The sequence below is a fragment of the Chionomys nivalis genome, chromosome 5 (genome assembly GCF_950005125.1).
Source record: "Chionomys nivalis chromosome 5, mChiNiv1.1, whole genome shotgun sequence".
NCBI lineage: Eukaryota > Metazoa > Chordata > Mammalia > Rodentia > Cricetidae > Chionomys > Chionomys nivalis.
Genome location: NC_080090.1, coordinates 58,837,039 through 58,857,205, shown reverse-complemented (window position 1 = coordinate 58,857,205; position 20,167 = coordinate 58,837,039). Strand labels below are relative to the sequence as shown.

Here is a 20,167-nt window from a genome sequence, read left to right as displayed (position 1 = left end):
TCTCCAGGGCAAGTCTGGATCTCACGTTTTTCCATGGCTGGAGGGCCAGTGTCTGAGAGCAGGAGTGAGGCTTTTAGGTTGCCTGACAGGTCCTGCGCTAAGCTCTGCCTTCCTGATTCAACCTTAAAGGTTGGCCTGTCCCCCAGGCATCACAGGACTCCCTCTACACACTAGGCTCCCTAGACAGCGTGGAGAAATTTGTCTCTGATACAGTCAAATCCCAACAACAATTTCCAAAGAAAATTTAATCGTAACATTGAGAAGTGCAGCTTTGTATGCACATTTGGGAGGCTGAAGAGTGATAAAGGCCATGCAGGCCTGAACACAATCACCAGCTGCAGACTGGGAGCTAATTATAAGGCACCAGAACCTTCTTTCTGAGCAAGCTGCTGTTTGGATCTTAGAAAAGTGTAAATGAGTGGAGAGTTGGTCAAGGTGCCCAGTACACAGCAGCAGCAGGATTAACCCAAGAATGGATTTGCTGTCATCTCTACCCCAAGCCACGACATGGTTCGTGTTTCAAAATAATTGCAATTTAGAATTCCTGAGTGTCGTGTGGAAAGCCAACAATAGTGTGGCCAAAAGTCATGTTTATCAGATCGTGTTGCTCAGATCAATTCACTTTTATTTATAATCAATTTTATGAGAAAGGGTTTATACACATATGTTGGTAAAATAGTCTGAGAGATTTAATAGTTCCTAACCACTGGCACACACACACACACACACAATTTGTTTCTTATTCTGAAGTTAGCTAGACATTCCATTGAAAACATCTTCATTTTGAGACTGTGTAAAGTCCTGTATATTTAACATCATATAGTCTTATAGTGATCCTAACTTAAATTCAATAATCAAAGGAAGTAGAATTACAAGAAATAGGCGCAGAGGAGATTTTGTTGGCAAAGTACCGGCCCCATTCTCATGAAGACATGAGTTCAGATGCTCAGCACCCTTTAAAGTCTTGCTGTGGCCTGTGATTACAGTGATGGAGAAGTGGAGACAGGAGGATCCCTACATTTGGCTAAGTCTGCAAGTCTAGGTGAGGTAAGATCCAAAGAAGAGATAGTTAGAAAAGGAAAGGGATGCAAAAGGAAAAATGTGTTTTTAAAAAGAAAATCTCCAGAGAAATGCTTTAGGCGACAAGAAACAAGGTCACAAAACATTTTGATGTGAGCAACATAAAATAATCTATTACATGGAGACAATGGAAAACACAGTGGGGATATTATTTACAATTGTACATGTGAAACTGTAACAAACTAATTGGCCTCAAACATTATTTTATTCAAATTGAGTGATAGATATTTATCTAAATGATATCAAAATTATACCATGCTTAAAATGATGAAAATAGAATTTTTTCCTAGCTCAGTCATAAATACTTGCCTTGCCACCAAGAGAACCCGAGTTCAGAACCCTCAGAATCCAAATAAACAACCAGGCATGGTGGCACACATGTCTGTTACCTAGCAAGACAAGATGGAAGGCAGAGACAGACAGATCCCGGGAGGCTGAGAGCCAGCTAGCCTGGTCCAATTGGGGACTTTCTAGGCCAATGAGCAAGCCTGTCTTAAGCAAAAAGGAGGGAGGCATCTGAGGTTCAGCTCCCTCATGTTATCTTCTGACCTCTACATACATCATGTGTATACATGTATGTACACACACCATGCACACACACACGTGTGCATACATACATGCATGTCATGTACAGATACATACATGCATACATATGTGCATATCTAGCCAATCACATAATCACCCCTAAACACGCATAGTTTATAGATTAGGATTTTCTCCCCAGTCAAATAGAGATGTCTGTATAGAAAGCAGAACTATTTTTCTACCAGGGAAGCAACTGACTGATCTGTTAGTGACTCGGTGGTCCATTGACATGAAAGCGAAACATACCATTCAGAAGTTCTAAAATTTTGCTTAATGATATCAGTCTTTAGGCTAATCTGATTTCATCAAATCTTTCCGCGTGAACTACCTGAAACTATCACTTCTATATGTAATTCAGTGTGTTCACAAATGAAGTCTGTAAGCTGAACACCTGACTGGTCTCAGCAGCAGGCTGCCATCAGACAGCAAGGGCAGGTAGCTGTTGGAGCAGAACCTGAGAGACCACACAGTGCACACAAAACACCAACGCTATCCTTGAAGGAAACCGAGGAGAGCAACAGTAGGCACATGTTGCCAGCTTTAATTTTCCCTTCTGTTTTTTGATGTGCAGTGAAGATCAGTTGCCTCCATCTCCTAAGTGACTGGTCCCCATGTGTACTGGAGAGCACACGAAGGTTCCACTCAAAGAGTCCAAGCAAACTGTGCAGCATGACTCGAGATTTGCCTGAAATGCAGTATTAGAATAAAACATAGAAGATATTTCTTAGATTGGCTTCTTGTTATGTAGCTATGGATGAGCCCATGAATATATAGATTTATGAAAGCAGTTCATGGACAGATACAAAATTTTTCTTTTCCATAACTATTTTTTCCTCACCAACATGTGTCACATAATTTCTCTAAGCATCTAATTATTTCACTTAAAAATGTATAATTTAAAAAGTCATGACCTAAAACATACTTTGATATATTACCAAGTATATCTGGAAATTAGAAAACAGCAAAAAACAAAGCACAATTCTACTAGGCTATAATATAAACAGTGTGTGTGTGTGTGTGTGTATGTACATGTACCCATGTGTGTGTTCCTGTATGTTTGTGTAGGTCAGAGGTTGGTGTCGGGTGTCTTCAACAATGGCTTTCAACCTTATTTTTGAGACAGGGTCTCTCATTGAACCTGAAACTTTCCCGTTTGGCTAGACTGGCTAGCCAGAAAAACCCTGGGATCTTCTCATCTCTACCTCCTAGCACTGGAATTACCGGTGCAAGACACCAAGCTTAACTTTCATGCAGATTCTAGGGCCTCAAATCCGGGTACTTGTGCTTGTATAACAAGAGCTTTACAGACTGGAAAATCTTCCCAGGGCCTTATATAATATCTTAACCTTCATTGGGTACCAAAAGAAGTTGTTAATAATGAAAATGATAGCAATCATAATAATTTTATACATGAAATTAACAGTGTTCACTTAGGTATGTTTCTGTTTGCGTTTTCTTTACATTGTCTTACTGCATTTTACTGGCCACTCTATAGGAAACTTACCACTATTTTCATTTTAGAAATAAAAGGTGGGGAAGCTAAATAGGCTAAGTAGTCGGCACAGAGAGCCAAGTAGGCACTTGTGAAGGTCACGCTGCATTAAGTCATCAGGGGTCAATCTTAGCAGGCTAGTTCTGAGAAGAGATGTGGATTTGTGGCAAGTTATAGGGAGCAGCATGTTGGTGGAGAGGGATGGAGAAAGAAAGGATAGAGACAAAGAGAGGGAAGGAAAGGAGGAGGAAAGAGAGAGAGAGAGAGAGAGAGAGAGAGAGAGAAGATCAGAGAAAGAGCGAGACTGTGAAAGGCCGGCACACTGTGTTGGCTGGTGTGAGCAAAGACAACAGAGGGACTTCTGAAGTCTAATTTCAGAGATGTCTGTGTAGCATTACATTTTGTAAAGAGCACAAAGACAAGGTCTGTTTATTAACACAAGGAGAGAAGTGTCTCCCAGACACTTGAAGTATATTAATAAAGATAAGTGGGAAGAGCTATGTATTTTTTCTGTTCTTCACACTCATAGTGACATTATCCAGAGTCTGAATCAGACATAACTAGGGATACAAGTAATACTGACATAGTAGAAGAAGCTTTTATAAAAATAAGCACACACAATATAATCATTATGATGAATGATAGTGTACTAGTATTATACCAGCTGTGAAGTAATATATGGAAGACATCAAATTTTTAAATAAATAAAATAATAAATAAATAAAATCTTTCTAAAAGCACATATTTTGAAGCAGAATGGGAATTTTCTTTATCAGATACATTGGTTAGTTTTTGAAGAAATCTGATGGAGAAAAAAGCATCAAAATACTCATGTATAAATAATAAGGCAGCATCAGTATAGAAGGGGTCAAATTAAATTTAAAAGTATTTGTTTCACTAACTTAGAGAAATTGATGCATTTTCTTCAACATGGTATGCAATGGTACTTTTTAGATTAAAAAAAAATCCAACTTACTAAAGATTTATCTGGATAGACCCCAGCTCTTAGCAGAGATGCCTTCCAGCTGTCCACATCCTCCTGGGAATCACAGGCCAACTCCAGGAAACGATAGTCTTTGTATACATTCCTAGTGTTAAAAAAAAATACATGCATTTAGCTATGAACCAAATTCAAAATGATCTCAGAGCGCTGCAGACACTGATGACAGTTCCAAAGGTTAGTTCCCTGAAAAGCGCTGGATGAGAGCACAAGCTGCTCACTGTATTTTAAAATAACAAGTGAGCTCCAATGTGTACTTCTCAGAGGATTCTTTTTAGTAAATCATACAGGGAAGATCTCACAGTTATTTACAGTGCTGAGATTTAAACTAAAGAGCCTGTAGAAATAAAATTACAATCTTCCTTTTGCTCCAAGAGTGAAGAGGAAGGAGCTCAGTGGGGGAACAGTTACCTCGCAGAGGTGAGACCCTGTGTTCCATTCCTAGGTCCACAACACTGGGGATATGTGCTGATGGGTGGCTGTGCTCTGGAGAAAGCACTTGCCACTGTGCAGTAATTAGGTCAGTTTTCTTCCTATATAATAGCTTATAAAACTTGGAAAAGTATAATAATAATTCTATAAGTCTAAAAAAAAAAACCCAAAACCTACGACTTGGCTATATTCAGGGAACAGATACTCCTCTGGGTGTGAAAAGCCTGGTCACTCATACTGAGAGGTGAGTGCCTCTTGGTGTCAATTATAACCAGGACAACGCTGGAGTTTTCTATTTTCTTCCAGATAATAAAACGACACATAGTATGTAATGAATACCAAAACTAGAAATTTGGAAACGAGACAAAAGAACAAGAATAAGGATAACCAGGCATGTTCCACTGCTTATAGATAACCTTGTTTTCTTATAATTTTCCATTCTGACCATTTTTGATAGGGCTGAGCCTCCCTCTTTCTCCTGTCTGCTCTAGCATTGTTTTAGTCCCATGGCGCTGGGGTCTCCAGAATGCTGGGGTCTCCAGAATGCTGGGACTCCTGTTGCAACTGGGCTGCTCTTTTAACAATAGTCTCTCCTGGGCTCTCTTCACAGGGCCAAGCCTCAACTCTCTGCACGACCCCTTCAATCCAGGGCTTCAGCAGCTACTGAGGCTGTACCTTCAGCCATGATTTGCCTTGGTCTCTCACAATGCCAAGCCTCAGCTGCTCTCCATGACCCCTTCATGTCTTCAAACCCATACCAGCCAAGAGACTCTTAACAAGGTCAGCTGTCAGCACAAGGTACAACCTTGGCCACCTCTTGAACACAACTTCTGGGTGCTGACCCAGAGGAAACACTTCCCAGAAGATTTCACCTCAGTGATGCTGGTCTCTTCTTAATCATCACTAATTTCTCAATTCTAGCTGGCCAGCATCAATTGTCCCAGTAAAGCAAAGGTTTTACTGGTCTCTTGTTAATAGTGGCTGATTCCTCAGCCGCAGCTGACCAGAACCACAGATTCTTAATTTAAAAATCAAAAGTCCCCAATAGAGACGTTGCCTGCTTCTGAAGCAGCAGTTCTCAACCCGTGGGTCACATATCCTGCAGATCAGATATTTATGATTTATAATAGTAGCAAAATTATAGTTTTGAAGTGGCAATGAAATTTTATGGTCAAGGGTCACCACAGCATGAGGAACTGTGTTAAAGGGTCACAGCATCAGGAAGGTTGAGGACCATTGACCTAGAACGTCACAAGCTAGGCCTCCATCACCTGCACTGCTTTCAGCACCATCCTCTAATCCTCCAGGCCAGGTTTGAACAGCTCACTGGGCTGTTGAAAAAGCCATTGAAAACCCAATGAATGACCTTTCTGGCCTAAAGTTCCAAAGTCCCTCTACAATCCTCCCGAAAACAACTTGCTCGTGTCTATCCAGCAGTTCTCCACAGTCCTGTTACCAATTTCTGTCAAGGGATTACTGTGATGAAACACCATGGCCAAAAGCAACGTGGGGAGGGAGGGCTTTATTTCACTTACACTCCAGGTAATAGCTCAGCACTGAAAGTAGTTAGTTCAGGTACGACGAGACAGAGCTGAAGCAGAAGGCACGGGAGAACACGTTTTACTGGTTTGTTCCCTATGGCTTCCTCTGCCTGCTTTCTTATAGAACCCAGGAATAACCTCACCCACAATGGCTTGCCCACAGTCTGATCTCATAGAGGCAATTTCTCAACTTCGGTTCCCTCCTGTCAGATGACTCCAGCTTGTGTCAAGTTGACATAAAACTACCCAGCACAAGCTCTATTCATTTCATGTCCCTCTTTTTCACTTACTGTTACATCATGGTCATTTATATGCCATAAAGTCTTTAGAAACAGAAACATAGCATTCATCAGTATAAATGTATAATGATTTACTGAACCTTCTAGAGTAATGAAATAATTTCATCTTTGCTTTTGCCAACATAAATGGCATGTCGCCCATGACTCACATTTACTGCTATTGCTTTTTTTTTTTTTGAAGATTTCTATAGTTACAGAATGAAAATTTATGATTATTTGATGGATAGTTGGGGATATTACTGTCATGTTTTCAGAAAAAAACCAGTTCAGTTTCAATGGATAATAGCAGTATTTTTCTTTTCTGCTTATTCCTGTTTGACATGTTTTCGTTTGGGCTTAGCAGTCCTATTTCCACTAAGCCCAGAAGGCAGTCAAGTTTGAGTCTTCTGTCCAGACCTTGCCTAGAGTCGTACAGGTAAAGTCACACAGCTTCTCCACTTGAGGATCTCATGGAAACAAACAGCAATGTGAGCAACTGGTGACTTTCAGCTCGCCTTTCTGCCCCGCTCCCTATTCCAGGCAGCTGTGGTGTAACCCAGAGATGACGCAGATAATTTTGATATCTACACACTGCACTTCCATCTTACCACTAAGGAGTGCCTTCCTTTGACATGAGCCACCACCTCACCATTAGCTGTCTTCTGAACTATTATGTCAGGCTCCTTGCTGGTCTCCCAGCAACACACTGCCCTTTCCATTGGTTCTATGCGTTAATCCTTATGGCCTCCTGAAAACGCGGCTCTGTTATTTTACTCTAATGATTGTACGCATTTGAGAATAAAGACTACAGGTGGTGTCTTAAAGTTTTATTGCTCTGAAAAGACACCACGACCATGGCAATGCTTCTAAAAGAAAGCACTTAATTGTGACTGGCTTACAGTTAGGAGGGCTCATCTATTGAGATCACGGTGGGAAGTATGGCAGCACACAGGAAGACATGGTACTAGAAAAGAAGCTGAGAGTTCTACATTTGGGTCCTGGATTAGCAGGCTGCAGCAGGAAGAGCAAGTGAACTTGAGTTTCTGAAACGTCAAAGCCTGCCCCCAGTGACACACTTCCTCCAACAAGGCCACACCTAGTCCAACAAGGCCACACCTGCTAATAGTGCCACTCCTTATGAGCCTATGGGGGCCATTTTCATTCAAATCACCACCGCTGGTGTGCTGGCTCACAAAACCTGACTTCCAGCTGGCACTTGCTTTCATCCCTGGCGTCTTTGACACTTTGTTCTTCCCTCCCTAGCTACCACACCTCTTTGGTTTCTGGAAAGTGTCAGGTGTGTTGGGCCTACAAATGCAGCTGTAGGTACTGCTTTCTGTCCAGAATTCTTTGCACAGCAGTTGCTCCTTACTGAGGGAAGGGGGGTCTCAGCTCAGTCATCATGCCCACAGACATCACTTCTACAATGTCCCTACCAAGTCAGCTTCTTTTTCCAAACTTCTATTCCACCTTATTTTCTTCCCGTCTCTTATCAAGGCTCCAATTTCAGAATTGCATATCTTTTCCTCTGTCTTCTGCCCCTTCCTTCCTGCCTGCTTCCCTCCTCCCTATAATCTTTTATATACACTCTGCTATTTATTCTGATGACCGTCTGCTCTTCCATGCAGCCGGTACATATGAAGACAGTGCGCGCACCACGTTTATGCTCATCACTACTTCCCCCAGAGGAGTTTGAAAAGGTGGTGGCTTAATTTTACTCTGTTCCCTCTACACTGTCCTCTCAAGAGAAGTATCACCTCTTTTCTCAAGTCAAACCAATATTAGGATTGGTGCATGGGCATAGAAGGGCGTGAGTGAGAGTGTCTCCTCACTGCGGATGGAAAAGAGCTTTGTGCCCAGGGCAGGGCTCCAGGACAAGCAGCATGCAGCAGACCATTAGGAGCATCATCCTTTCATGATGTCAGAACTGTCCAGTGGGCCTTATCCGCTGCTCCTGAGCACCTAGGCTTGCAGAGCAAGGGTTCTCTACTCCAATGTAGAAAAAAGTCTCCCCCCCCACGCCTCCGTAGATGGATAGCATGCAGACTGTTTCCCATCCTTGATGACTATGATTTTGTCTCTGACTTTCCATGTTCATGAGAAGAGTTCACTCAAAGCACCCACAGCTGAACCTATGCCACAATGAACAAAGGAACACAAAGGCATAAAAAAGATCAAACAGCCAGAGAAAGAAAGAAGACTGTTGGAAAGTCGAAAACAGGACAACAAGGGCTTGGCAATGTACATGGACAGATTTCCTGGAACTGAGATGATTGATCTCTGTTGAGACTAGAATTTGCAGTTTTGAAGATCTAGTGATGGAAACAATCTAAGCGTCCTTCAATTGATGAATGAATAATGAAAACTTTGTATATATACACAATGGAATATTATTCAAAAGGTAATGAAGACATTAAACTTGTGGGAAAATGGATAGAACTAGAAAATATTATACTGAGGTAACAGAGATCCAGAAAGCCAAGCACAGCAGTTTCTCTTATTTGTGGATCTTATCTATGTATCTTTAGAGGTGAATATATATATCTCACTTGCAGTAACTGGAGATACCAGGAAAGTCAAAAGGGACCGTGGGGTGGGGGTGCCAGTTCCAGAGATAGAAATAGTAGAATGTGGTGCTATGCCAGGCAGAAACAGAAAAGATGGGGTGGAAGACTTGTCTGGAAGATGGGGAAGGGAGTGCTACACAGAGGGAGGAAAGGTGAGATGGGATAGATAACACTTAGGATGTTCAGAAAAATACTTTCTATTACACACAAAACATTTACAAAAATCAGTTACTATTTAGACCACAACACACACACAATACCAGACCGGACAAACTTTAAACATCATATTCTTTGCTCACAATAAATGGTTGTAGGAAGGGGAGGGGAAATAGAAGAAAGAGGAATGAGTTCCAACAGAGAAAAGTACAAAATGTGTGGAGGTGTGTGCCTTCAACGCTAGCTCATGGGAGGCAGAGGCAGCTGGACCCTCAGTTCGAGGCCAGCCTAGTCTATTGAGTGAGTTCCAGGACAGCCAGGGCTACACAGAGAAACCCTGTCTCAGAAAAAAAAAGAAAAGATAAAAAAGCAAACTTGAACTATGTACTCAAGGATAGTCCTTACATCACATACAAAGTAAGAATATGACTTACATAGAGAGTAATAAAATCTAAATACTTCCCAACTCTAAGGGGAAGCAGTGCACAGCTCCTGGAGACTGGATGACCCCAAATATCTTACTCTTTAGGAAAGAAAGAGAAAAAGGAAAAGTCAGTGTTTCTTTGTGGAAATCTTTAAAAGATTGAGACATAAAAGCAGATAATTCATGAAGGTTAAGATTATTGATGAAGCAGATAATAAAAAATGACACATAGGACAAACACACCCACAGGTGTTGTTCCCTTCCCAGGAGCTACTACACATAATCCTAAATATTGAGGAAATGGGGGAAAGTATGCAAGACCCCAAAGAGAAAAGGAAGGGTCCACAGCTACAAATATAGAAAAAACTGAAATAATATCGAAACCGGATGTTATATGGAACCCAGTAGTGTGACATCAGAGTATAAAAGAAATTAATAAAATCCTAATAATCTGCCATATCCAAAAATGTAACAAAATACATACTAAAGGCCAGTGAGATAGCGCACATGGTGGAAGGAGAGAGGCGACTGCAGAAAGGTCTCCTCCAACCTCTACGTGTACAGCATGGCGGACACATGCCTCCCCACATGTACGTACATACACACAAGCATACATACATAAAATAAACGTAGTTTAAAAACCACAGCACTATGATCAAACTAGTCACTTTGTTTAAAAGGCCATTGCTAACTTCAGGGTACACAAAAATCAACAGATTTTTCAAAGTACTAACAATAATGTAGAAACTGAAATGGGAAAATTAGGAGTAAAGCCTTTAAAATGTGTAGAAATTCTTAATCTGATTACATGGTGCCCAAAGCTAAGATTAGGCAGTTAGTAGGTGTAGGCATGAGACTGAGTTAACACCCAGAAGTACTGAATAACTCCCTGAGTTTTGTGACTTAACAGTGATTCTCCACCAAATCCTTAAAAATATTTCATTAGAGAGGCTGATCCACCTATAGCCTAAATGATGCTGTTTGTTTTAAAGTCCCATCATTGATAGTATAAAACAGAACCCAACGTTTTATTATCTATTACGTCAATGGCTTCTCACTTTTATTTGCATTTACCTAACATCCCCATCTTTTCTCTTTTGGCTTTTTTTTTTTTTTAACTTTTACCTCTTTTATTTTTCAAAGCACTTATTTGCTCAGAAATCCAAAAAGTATAACTGGACTTTATTTTTCATCCAAAGCTGAAAACCATCACCTCTGATTAGGACAGTCTCTGTGATGTTTATTTCTTGTCATGGCTTTATGTTTGCTCTCAGCTTTGTCATGCTGAGACCCATTTTGCTTTAAAAAAAAATCTTTATTTTACTATTTCCTTTGTTTACATTGAGAAATAAACTGCCTTTTTGGCTTTGACATTTTTCAGCAGTTCCCAGTTCTAGGTGAAATTGATCATCTTTCAGTTCGCACATCACTCTTGAGTTCATTTTTGCATAGATGATGCTCAGTTATAAAGCAACAACCCCTTGGGGGCTGGAGAGAGAAGACTCAGATGTTAGGTGCACTGCCTGCTCTTCCAGAGGACCTGGGCTTGATTTCCGGCATTCAGAAGGTGGTCTTCAGCTGTGTGTAACTCCAGTTCCAGGGCATCTAGTGCCCTCTTCTGCCCACTGTGGGGGCCAGGCATATAAGTGGTGCACAGAGGTACATGTAGGCAAAACACCCATACACATAAGATAAATCTACAAAATAAAATATCAACCTCTGACTTATCGAGGCATTTTGAGGCTGCCACTTTCCCCCACAGTACTGGCTGATTTGACTAAAAGTACTGGCCTAGATTATTTAAGCACTGCTGTTGTGTCTTTTAAGAACTTGACTTTGTTTTCACTTCTGGGTTTGCTTTTTTTCCATTTAAGCAATTATTCGGGAGGAACTTCGTATTTATCATGTTTATCTTGAGTAAATATTTATTGTCAGGATTTCCCCATTTGGACCATTTTTCTAGGACTCATTTCTGAGTTGGCTTTACAGCACAGCTGGACGTCTGGACTCTGGTGGGCACATCAGGAAATGCAGCATCTCAGGAGATGCGCAGAGGCTTCTTTGGGCCATCCTCGTGGGTATAGATGAGTCACTGATACATATTTTAATTCAGTTCAGTTATGAATTTTACAAGCTCCAGTAGTTTTGACTTTTGAGGTACAGCAATGGATAGAGGGAAAACTGGTTTTTGTTTTTGCTTTTATAAACCATTTTGTGAGAGAAGCTATCCCACTAAATCTCTGTGGAAACCCTGATAATTGGGCCAGAGAACTGTTTTCATAGATGAGGAAACAGATTCAGAGAGAGCTGGAGTACTTCGCCCAGATCATGGGCCAGATAAACAGTAGAACAAGGACCTCCCATTGCCCTTGGCATATGGCCTCTATACAATGACTGAATGTGTGAAATAATACATCAGGAAATGAAAACAGAATGCAATAAACCTGGACAGTGCTTATGTTTAAAATCATGTTTTCCATTTTTGACCAGATTCTTGACTTTTATAGACAACACAAAATATAAAACTTTAAAGAGAGAAGCCACAAGAAGTAGAGTAAGTAATTTTAAATAAGCTGGGATAGAGTTAGAGGAAATACGCGTCTACTTACAAGGATAAAAATCCATTGTTGGAAAGTTAGAAAGGTTACACCTTTGCTCTCGGGCCGAAAGGGTGAGAGGTTATTTAAAGAGAATAAAAAAAAAATGCAGTACTTTGAAACGATCTAATTAAATCACTGCCCATTCTCTAATTTTAGCTGCTGCTTCTTTCGGAACTACGTCCAGTGCACAGCAAGGGCTCCTTTGAGATGGGGAGGTCCTCTTGAGAGCCCCTGGCCAGCTGGAAGGCAGGAGAAGCAGAGTGGGCCCAGACTTTCCATACTCTGTGAGCAGCTCTGAGGAATCCAGTTTTGGATCCATCACACTGACCTTTCTCCAGAGTATTTTCTTTCAGGGCTTCTTCACATGGAAAATCTTATTTTTTCCCCCCTTAAAGGACAGCCAAATTCTTGAGAGGGAAAATAATTATCTGGTTGAAACATTAGAAGAAGGTCAAAGGCTTCTGGTGGCTTTGGCAGCATTGTCCCTACCCATTTCTGAAGCCTCATCTTAGGCTGTGTCTAGACAGCCAAGGGGAGCTGGACACAGGTCTGAGACACTGAGCTGGGCTGATTTACTGGAAGGCTCATAAATTCTGCCCAGGAAGCTTCCAGGTTCTCACCACATGTTGTAGCTGCAGAGATAACCCACAGCAATTTGTACCGACTGCATTTTTTTTTTTGTTTAGTCTATTTCGGCTGCAATCATGCAGATATGAGCTTCAGAACGATTCCACTCTGAAACCGAGTTATGTGTTTTACAGTTGGAAGAACTGAAGGTTGTCGCGATGCTGAGCAAGAAGGGGAGAAAGGCTCACCCCTGAGGTGAAAAGGGTTCGAAGAGCTTTGCTCAAGTGAACAGACTCCAGGGTGAGCTCATATTTTGATTAGATGTGAAAAAAAAAATGTCTTCCATGTCAAAGGAGTGCTTTTGCCTGTTAAAAATATGAAGCTTAAGTCCCTGGTTTCTTTTTTCAATGTCTCTTCGAACATCTGATACCAACTATTAAACAACTAAGAAAGATATTTTGAAATAATATCTTAACAAATTCATCTTCATAATTATTGAATTGTTTGATAAAGTAAATGTTTTTAGGAGTGGAGTTTGAATTTGCTGGGCCTCAAGGTCTACAGAAAGCTCCAGCATTTGGCACACATCATCAAACTGGTCCTCAGGAAGGCTACACAGCCTGACATAGAGAGGATATCAGGACAGCTTCTTCCTTGCCACCATTCAAAACCATTCCTTCCAGCATCTATGATCTGAAAGGTCATTCACGAGGTCTAGCTGACTAATTATCAATTCTTGGTGCCTAAAGAAATTGAACCATATTGTCAAATGTTTATTACTTAATTTTGGTTTTAACTAAGTGTTTATAAAATGTGCAGTACATAATTTAAACCTAGACTTGTCTGGTAAATTTAAAACAGGCTTAATATATTATTAAAAATCTTGACTTAGCCGGGCGGTGGTGGCGCACGCCTTTAATCCCAGCACTCGGGAGGCAGAGGCAGGTGGATCTCTGTGAGTTCGAGACCAGCCTGGTCTACAAGAGCTAGTTCCAGGACAGGCTCCAAAACCACAGAGAAACCTTGTCTCGAAAAACCAAAAAAAAAAAAAAAAAAAAAAAAAAAATCTTGACTTAATATGGGCACGACAGTGTAAGGTCTGTACTGTCAACACACAGAAGACTGAGGGAGGAAGATGGAGAGTTTGAGGCCAGTCAGGGCTACACAGTGAGACCATGACTAGAAACCTTTATGGCTTCATAAACATATCTTTCATGGCAAGAAAATGTGTGTGTATGTGTGTATGCGTGTGTGTGTGCATGTGTGTGTATCCCAAGTCTTCCAGTCTCCAAGCCATTACCATCAAACATTTCTCATCTGTATTTTCTAGACAATGTAGCATCCTTTCTGGTTCAATGTATTTGCTCCATATTCATATGGTTTTCTGACAGTGAGATGCAAACAATTATCCCAAACCTCTCAATGGAATATTATACTTATGCAGTAAAGGAGATCGGTGGATTGGGGGGTTATTTTTCATATTACCCTTGTCTCTTAATAGAGGCTTGGTAAACATAGTAATAAATAATAGAGTAGAATATAGCAAAGACCATGAACATCTGGTAACAATCTAGCTTGTACCATTTATCTTTGTGTGTGTGTGTGTGTGTGTGTGTTCATGCTTCTAGTGCTGAAGTTAAAGACATGGTGCTGAGGATGTGAACTCAGCGCTCATGTTTGTACAGTAAGCATACCTACAGAGACACCTCCCCAACCCTTGCTTCATTCATCTGACATGACGTTACATAAAGCAACCCCTCCGAATCTCAGTTCACTTACTAATAAGATGTGGCTATCATCTTTTTCAGGATAACTATGAGGAAAAATAAGATTATGCATCTCAAGACCTTACTGAACATAACATCCAGCATGTGGTAAACACACGAGCAAAATGCAAATTTGTTTTTAAAAATTAGTGTGCAATTTTTATGGCTGTCTTTGGAGATTTAACATGTGGCTTCCTACAAAACCAGGCTTTTAAACACAGGAGTATGATTTGCAGTTGTTAATGTATTTAATAGAGTTAGTTTGGACCCATTATTTCCTTTTATTAAGATATTTTAGTTCTCATTCTGGCAAAAATGTACCTGCAATTTTTTCTGCTTACAGTGACATAAATATTCCTATGGTATCAACCTACTCATTGGTGGTTATGTCACAGTGCAAAGGGTCCTAGAGTCACATGTTCCTTTAAGCAGTTGTTACATTAACTTTTCCTGGTGAGACCTCAACCAAGACTGTTTCCCCCAGTGTGGGCATCAACGACAGATGAAAGCAACCATACCATCCATGTCTAAGGCAGCTTTTCTTGCCTGGAATCCCCAGTGCACCCCAACACTGTTCACATTTAGCTATTTGCTGAGGATCATCCCTCATGAGAAGTAATACAAGTTATCAATAAAACTGATCAGCGTTCTTTCCAAGAAATCCACCAGATCATTTTCATTTGCAGCTGCAGAGACTCTTCCTCTTAACAGAGCTTGAAAAATGAAATGGCCAATCCCTCTGCTCGTGCTCTGTGCCCATGTCTTCTAATGCTTTATACAACTAAATATCTATAACCATTCACTTCAACTTCATCGCCACTGAAAAGTGTCTTCCCTTGTACTCCTTAATCATCAGTATGACACACTCACTTGCCTTAAGGACATCCATCTTAAGGCATGTTCACATTCTCTCCCACCTCCACTCCCAAGAATTGCCCCATTTATGTCAAATTTGTAGCAAAGATCCCTGAATTCTTTCTTCCATTCTCTTCTTTCAGTGCTTCCCCGGTGCTGCCCCCAGCCCACTGCCGCTGCCGAGAGTACAATGATGCTGCTCCTCTGAAAGAAAGCTCTCATCCAAGCCACAGATGTATCTCTTTCTGTACTTTATCACTCTATATCTGTATCCGAATTGATCTATTTCTGTATTTATATCTATGCCAACGCAAATGTCAACCCTCTGATTTCCTGTTGCTGGGTTTTACCACAGCACTGGCATTGCGGCCACTTGCCTCTCTCTTCAAGGACTGTTTTCTCAAGACTCCCATGAACTCAGTACAGTAGAGTGAGAACTCATGATAAAAAGTTAAACAGAGAAGAACCACCAACCCATTTTAATTGAGGTATAGGCAGATGTCAACTCAAAGTGATAATTACACACTATTTACTAAACAAACAAAATAATATCACACTCTGGATTTAAACTCAGTACATGAAACCAAACTCCATCCAGGAGCAAAATTCATACTTTTGTATGTCTTATTAAAAAATAGAAAACAACAACAAAAGGCTACATTGGTAGCATTGAAGTTAAGTTGGAAAATTACAAAGCTATACAAGAAAAATATAGGATTTTTTAAAATCAGGAGTTAATTATACAAATCAAATATGTCCTGGGTAAACTTAAGAGCTTGTTCTTAGATGAATTAAATGATGAAACAACACTGATATAAAAGATGAGAAAATAAAACTAGAAACGAGACCTACAATTCAACAGACCGAGGATTCAGAGATGCCAACTCTACTTTTATGATAGTAAATTTATAAGTATCAATTATGTCAATTGTGGGCTCTATTTCTAAGAACTACACATAAACTGAAATAATAAAATCATAAGAAATTAAACCTAAAGTATAAAAAGGGAACAATTTATTCAAAACAGTTCTTGTCTCAGCTTTGTCTTTTTACCTCTCCCCCTTTCAGACATGGGAAAGTTCTCTTGTGTACTAATTATTATTAGAAGTGTGGCAGAACAGAAGGACGGGGGAGACCGAGGGGACACGAGAGCAAAAAAGCCCCTCACTCTGGACTTGCCTTTGTCTTTCCTACTGACTGTGATTCAAGAAGCATCAATAAAGCTGACAAAATTTGCCTATGAGTGTTCTCCTAAGGACATCGTAAAGAAGGATATGATTTCACTTTGGAGGTTGTGTCTAACTTGCTCCACATAGACCAGAAGCTGACTATGAACTCAGACTTAGGACTCGCAACAGCTCCCCTGCTCCATCTTTTGGTCCAGTGTGGCATCATGCTTCATCTGAAGTACAGTAAAAGCCTCAACGTCTGCACTGGCTCCATCCACACTCTACTTTGCACCTCAGCCTACCACATTGTTCCCCATCAGCGGCTTCTTTTGCCATCAGGATGAAGACAATAATAAACAACCTTCATGTGGCTTGTGGGGTCATCAGTGCCTAGGTTCATATTGGGTCACAGTCTCCTCCCACATGTTCTAATTTTAATTTTAACTGTCCCAAGATTCTCAAAATGGAGAGGTCATACTGGTATACATTCTTGTACAGGCTGTAATTACCAGTTGTAATTAAGTGATTGTTTTTGCTGTTGATGTCCCTCATTATAGTAAACACTTTCTGGAAGCAGGAACTATGTTTGTCTTGTTGACGGAACTGAAGTACACCATCATTGCTCGGTAAATAACCCCCATTCATAAACGACCAACTGAAGTAATCCATCATTGCTCAGTAAATAACTTCCATTCATAAACGACCAACTGAAGTACACCATCATTGCCTGGTAAATAACCCCCATTCATGAATGACCAACTAAAGTACATCATTATTGCTCAATAAATAACACCCATTCATAAACGACCAACTGAGCTATACCAACATTGCTCAGTAAATAACCTCCATTCATAAACGACCAAGTAAAGTGTGCAATCATTGCTCAGTAAATAAATTGTATTCATAAATGACCACTGAAGTATACCATCACTGAAGCCTGAGCTGGCTCAGCCTCTTTCCCTTCTTAACATATTTTTCTTATCTCTCAATATAAAGATCAGTTCCACCATTTAAATCAGAGGCTATCTGTGTGCCTTTGTCTGGAAGCATCATGATTCACTGCCTTTGAGACAAGTTTCTTTGGTATAAGTTGATGTGATATATAACTAGTGCTATATCTTTTGTGTGTGTGTGTGACATTAGTGAAAAATAAAAGAGGACAAATAAAAAATAAACGTGACAGCTTAAATAAAATTTAAGAAATCAAGTTTGTGAAAATCACATTTACTGTGAGTGCAGTGCAGTGTTTCCCGAATACCCACCGGCCCTGGTCTGCTCTGTCACCCAGTGCCATGGTGCCTACCCATGCCAGCGTTACTCACAGGCATGGCTGAAGAACTGGGAGCATGGGTCTCGCTTGTAACTGGGGATCAAAAAGTAGGTAGTTTCAGTCTAACTGGTAAAAATTCTCATGATTGAAAATGCTTAATATTCAAATATTCTTCCTCAGATCCAAACGCTAATCTGATGTCCCGAGAAGCTACCAAAATAAAAATAGAAAAGCTGGGAGTGGCTAATGAGTGGGAACTTGATCTTCTGGCCCGGTTCCTCAGCCTTCATTGTTGCCTCTTCTCAAGAGGCGGGAGGCTGGCTGATTGGATTGGTGACTTTTAAAGGGGAAATTGAGCAAGCTGGGCCTGCAGGACGCAGGCATTCTCTCCCTTCCCAGATGTCCTGGTGAGTTGTGTCCTCTGGTGGAGCTTGTGGTTCCTCAGCTGTGGTTGGGATAACTGAGAGCTGAAGTAGGGACAAGAAATTTGGCCTCAGAACTGAAGCCATTTGTCTCCTGCCATAGCTGTTTGTTTCCTGTATACGCCTCTAAAATTGGCAACAGCAACAATTTTTACTTGAGAGGGAAGTCAAGGATGTGATGAAGTTGTCCTCCCCGCCCCCAACTCCACATGTGAGACAGGGCTTTGGTGGGGAGATTACTGGTGGTTGTCCTTTTCCAAGGGTTAAAGATGAAGCAACAGGAGGCCTGGGGGAAAATGCCCAGTAGGCAGTGGGAGACGTGGAGCTGGTGTCTCAGGCTAATAAACAACCACCACCCTGCCTGTGGTTGTGACGCTGGATGCCATGTGAATTTGTTTATTTTATTTTAATACAGCTTATTAGCTTTGTTAAGTTATTTCCCCATAGGAGGACAAGCCAAACAGCCACTGGTCATGTGTCTGCTCAGGCATAGCCAATAGCAGGCGAATTAGCCAATATTACAATATCATTAGAAAAAAGTTGTTGTTGCAATGCAAACTTCTTTTAGCCTGGAGCAATGGAAGACATTAGAAGGGGATCAAGGCAACTGGTGAAGAAAGCATGGAAAGAACCACAATTATTCTCAGTCTGCCTCATTTATTAGGTCATAAAAGGTTGTGGTAATGGCCTGCTGAAGCTGAACATTTTTAGAATCTGAAGAATAAATCCAGAGTGGTCATGGGCTCATGCCAGCCATGTTTTATCACATGTCAGGAAAGGGTACAGTGTAGGCTGTGTTTGCCTGCCCCCTTCCCTTCCACGTTTGTTATTTTTGCGGATGGTTCTTTGTGCCACCTTCCATTCGAGTTAATGACTAAATAATACCACTGACTATTATGTAAATAGAAAATATGACTCACTAAAACCCCTAAAGTATGAAAATTATGAAGAACCACCAACAAAAGGGAAGCATCATGTCTCCTGGCCAGTGTCCTATAGATCAAGAAGCCAATTAAACAAAATAAAATAAAGCAAGGCCAATCCCAAGATGATTGGCAGTTCAGGTTTATTTTTCACTCCCAAACACCTAGAGAGAGTTAGATGCGAATTAGACGCATGGTCCCATGGAGTCACATACAGTTTGACTCTGCTATACCTCACTATGAACTTGACACGCTACAAGCACGAACCTGCGTAGGGTTCTAGGTTATCTTCATACATGGCAGTAAGTTTGCTGTGAATAGTGGGTCAAATTAGGTCTCCAGGAAGCCTGGCTATTTGGTAACTTTTGTGGCGGGGAAAATTCACTTTGTGTATCAGTTTTCAATAAAACAGGGTGGAAATGAGTCTAAAAAAGAAAAGAGAAAGAAATCATATTCTTAATTTAAAAAAGAAACAAACAAGCGTTTCCATGGCAACGTGTGTTTTGCATGAATGAGTGATATTTAGCCAAACAGAAAATGGTGGCGGCGGCGATGCTCTGTGGTCAGGAGCTCCGTGGCACGTCTTTTATTCGTTTAGACCTTTGCATGCACTATTTACTCCCTCCTCTGACCTCACCATTGATTGGCAAGCCTCTACCCAGCCTCACACCAACCACTCAAATTCCCCTTCTTCTGAGTCTTTCTTGGTCATCATTAACTGCATTAATTATTCTCTCTTCTGTATTCCCTTAATGTCTTGTTCATACATCTCTTGAATTTAACTACCTTCAACCTGGGCCATCTTCACCCCTCAAGTTGGCAAACATACAAGCAAAGCTAGAATTGACTTGTAGAAAGTTAAGGATGAAACAGTCATTGTGAACTAATAAAAGCAGTAGCAGCGCATGTCTTCAACCTGGAAGTTTCTATCAAGGCTCCTCCATACCAGGTCTCTTTTTAAAAAATAATAAGAGGTTGCACTGTGTATTAATTACATGACATGCTCTGTGTAGGGGATGTCAAGGTATTTACTCTTGATT

The 20,167-nt window shown here is 40.7% G+C and overlaps 1 protein-coding gene across 5 annotated transcripts in view; it reads right to left on the bottom strand.

Annotated features, from left to right (window-relative positions):
- Dnm3 (dynamin 3) overlaps nt 1-20,167 on the bottom strand; it is a 462,700-nt gene that overhangs the window by 85,425 nt on the left and 357,108 nt on the right. For all 5 annotated transcript variants that reach the window (XM_057769381.1, XM_057769378.1, XM_057769379.1 and 2 more), the window contains one exon: nt 4,134-4,245. In XM_057769381.1, coding sequence (XP_057625364.1) covers nt 4,134-4,245 — 112 coding nt within the window. The remainder of the gene's footprint in view (nt 1-4,133; nt 4,246-20,167) is intronic.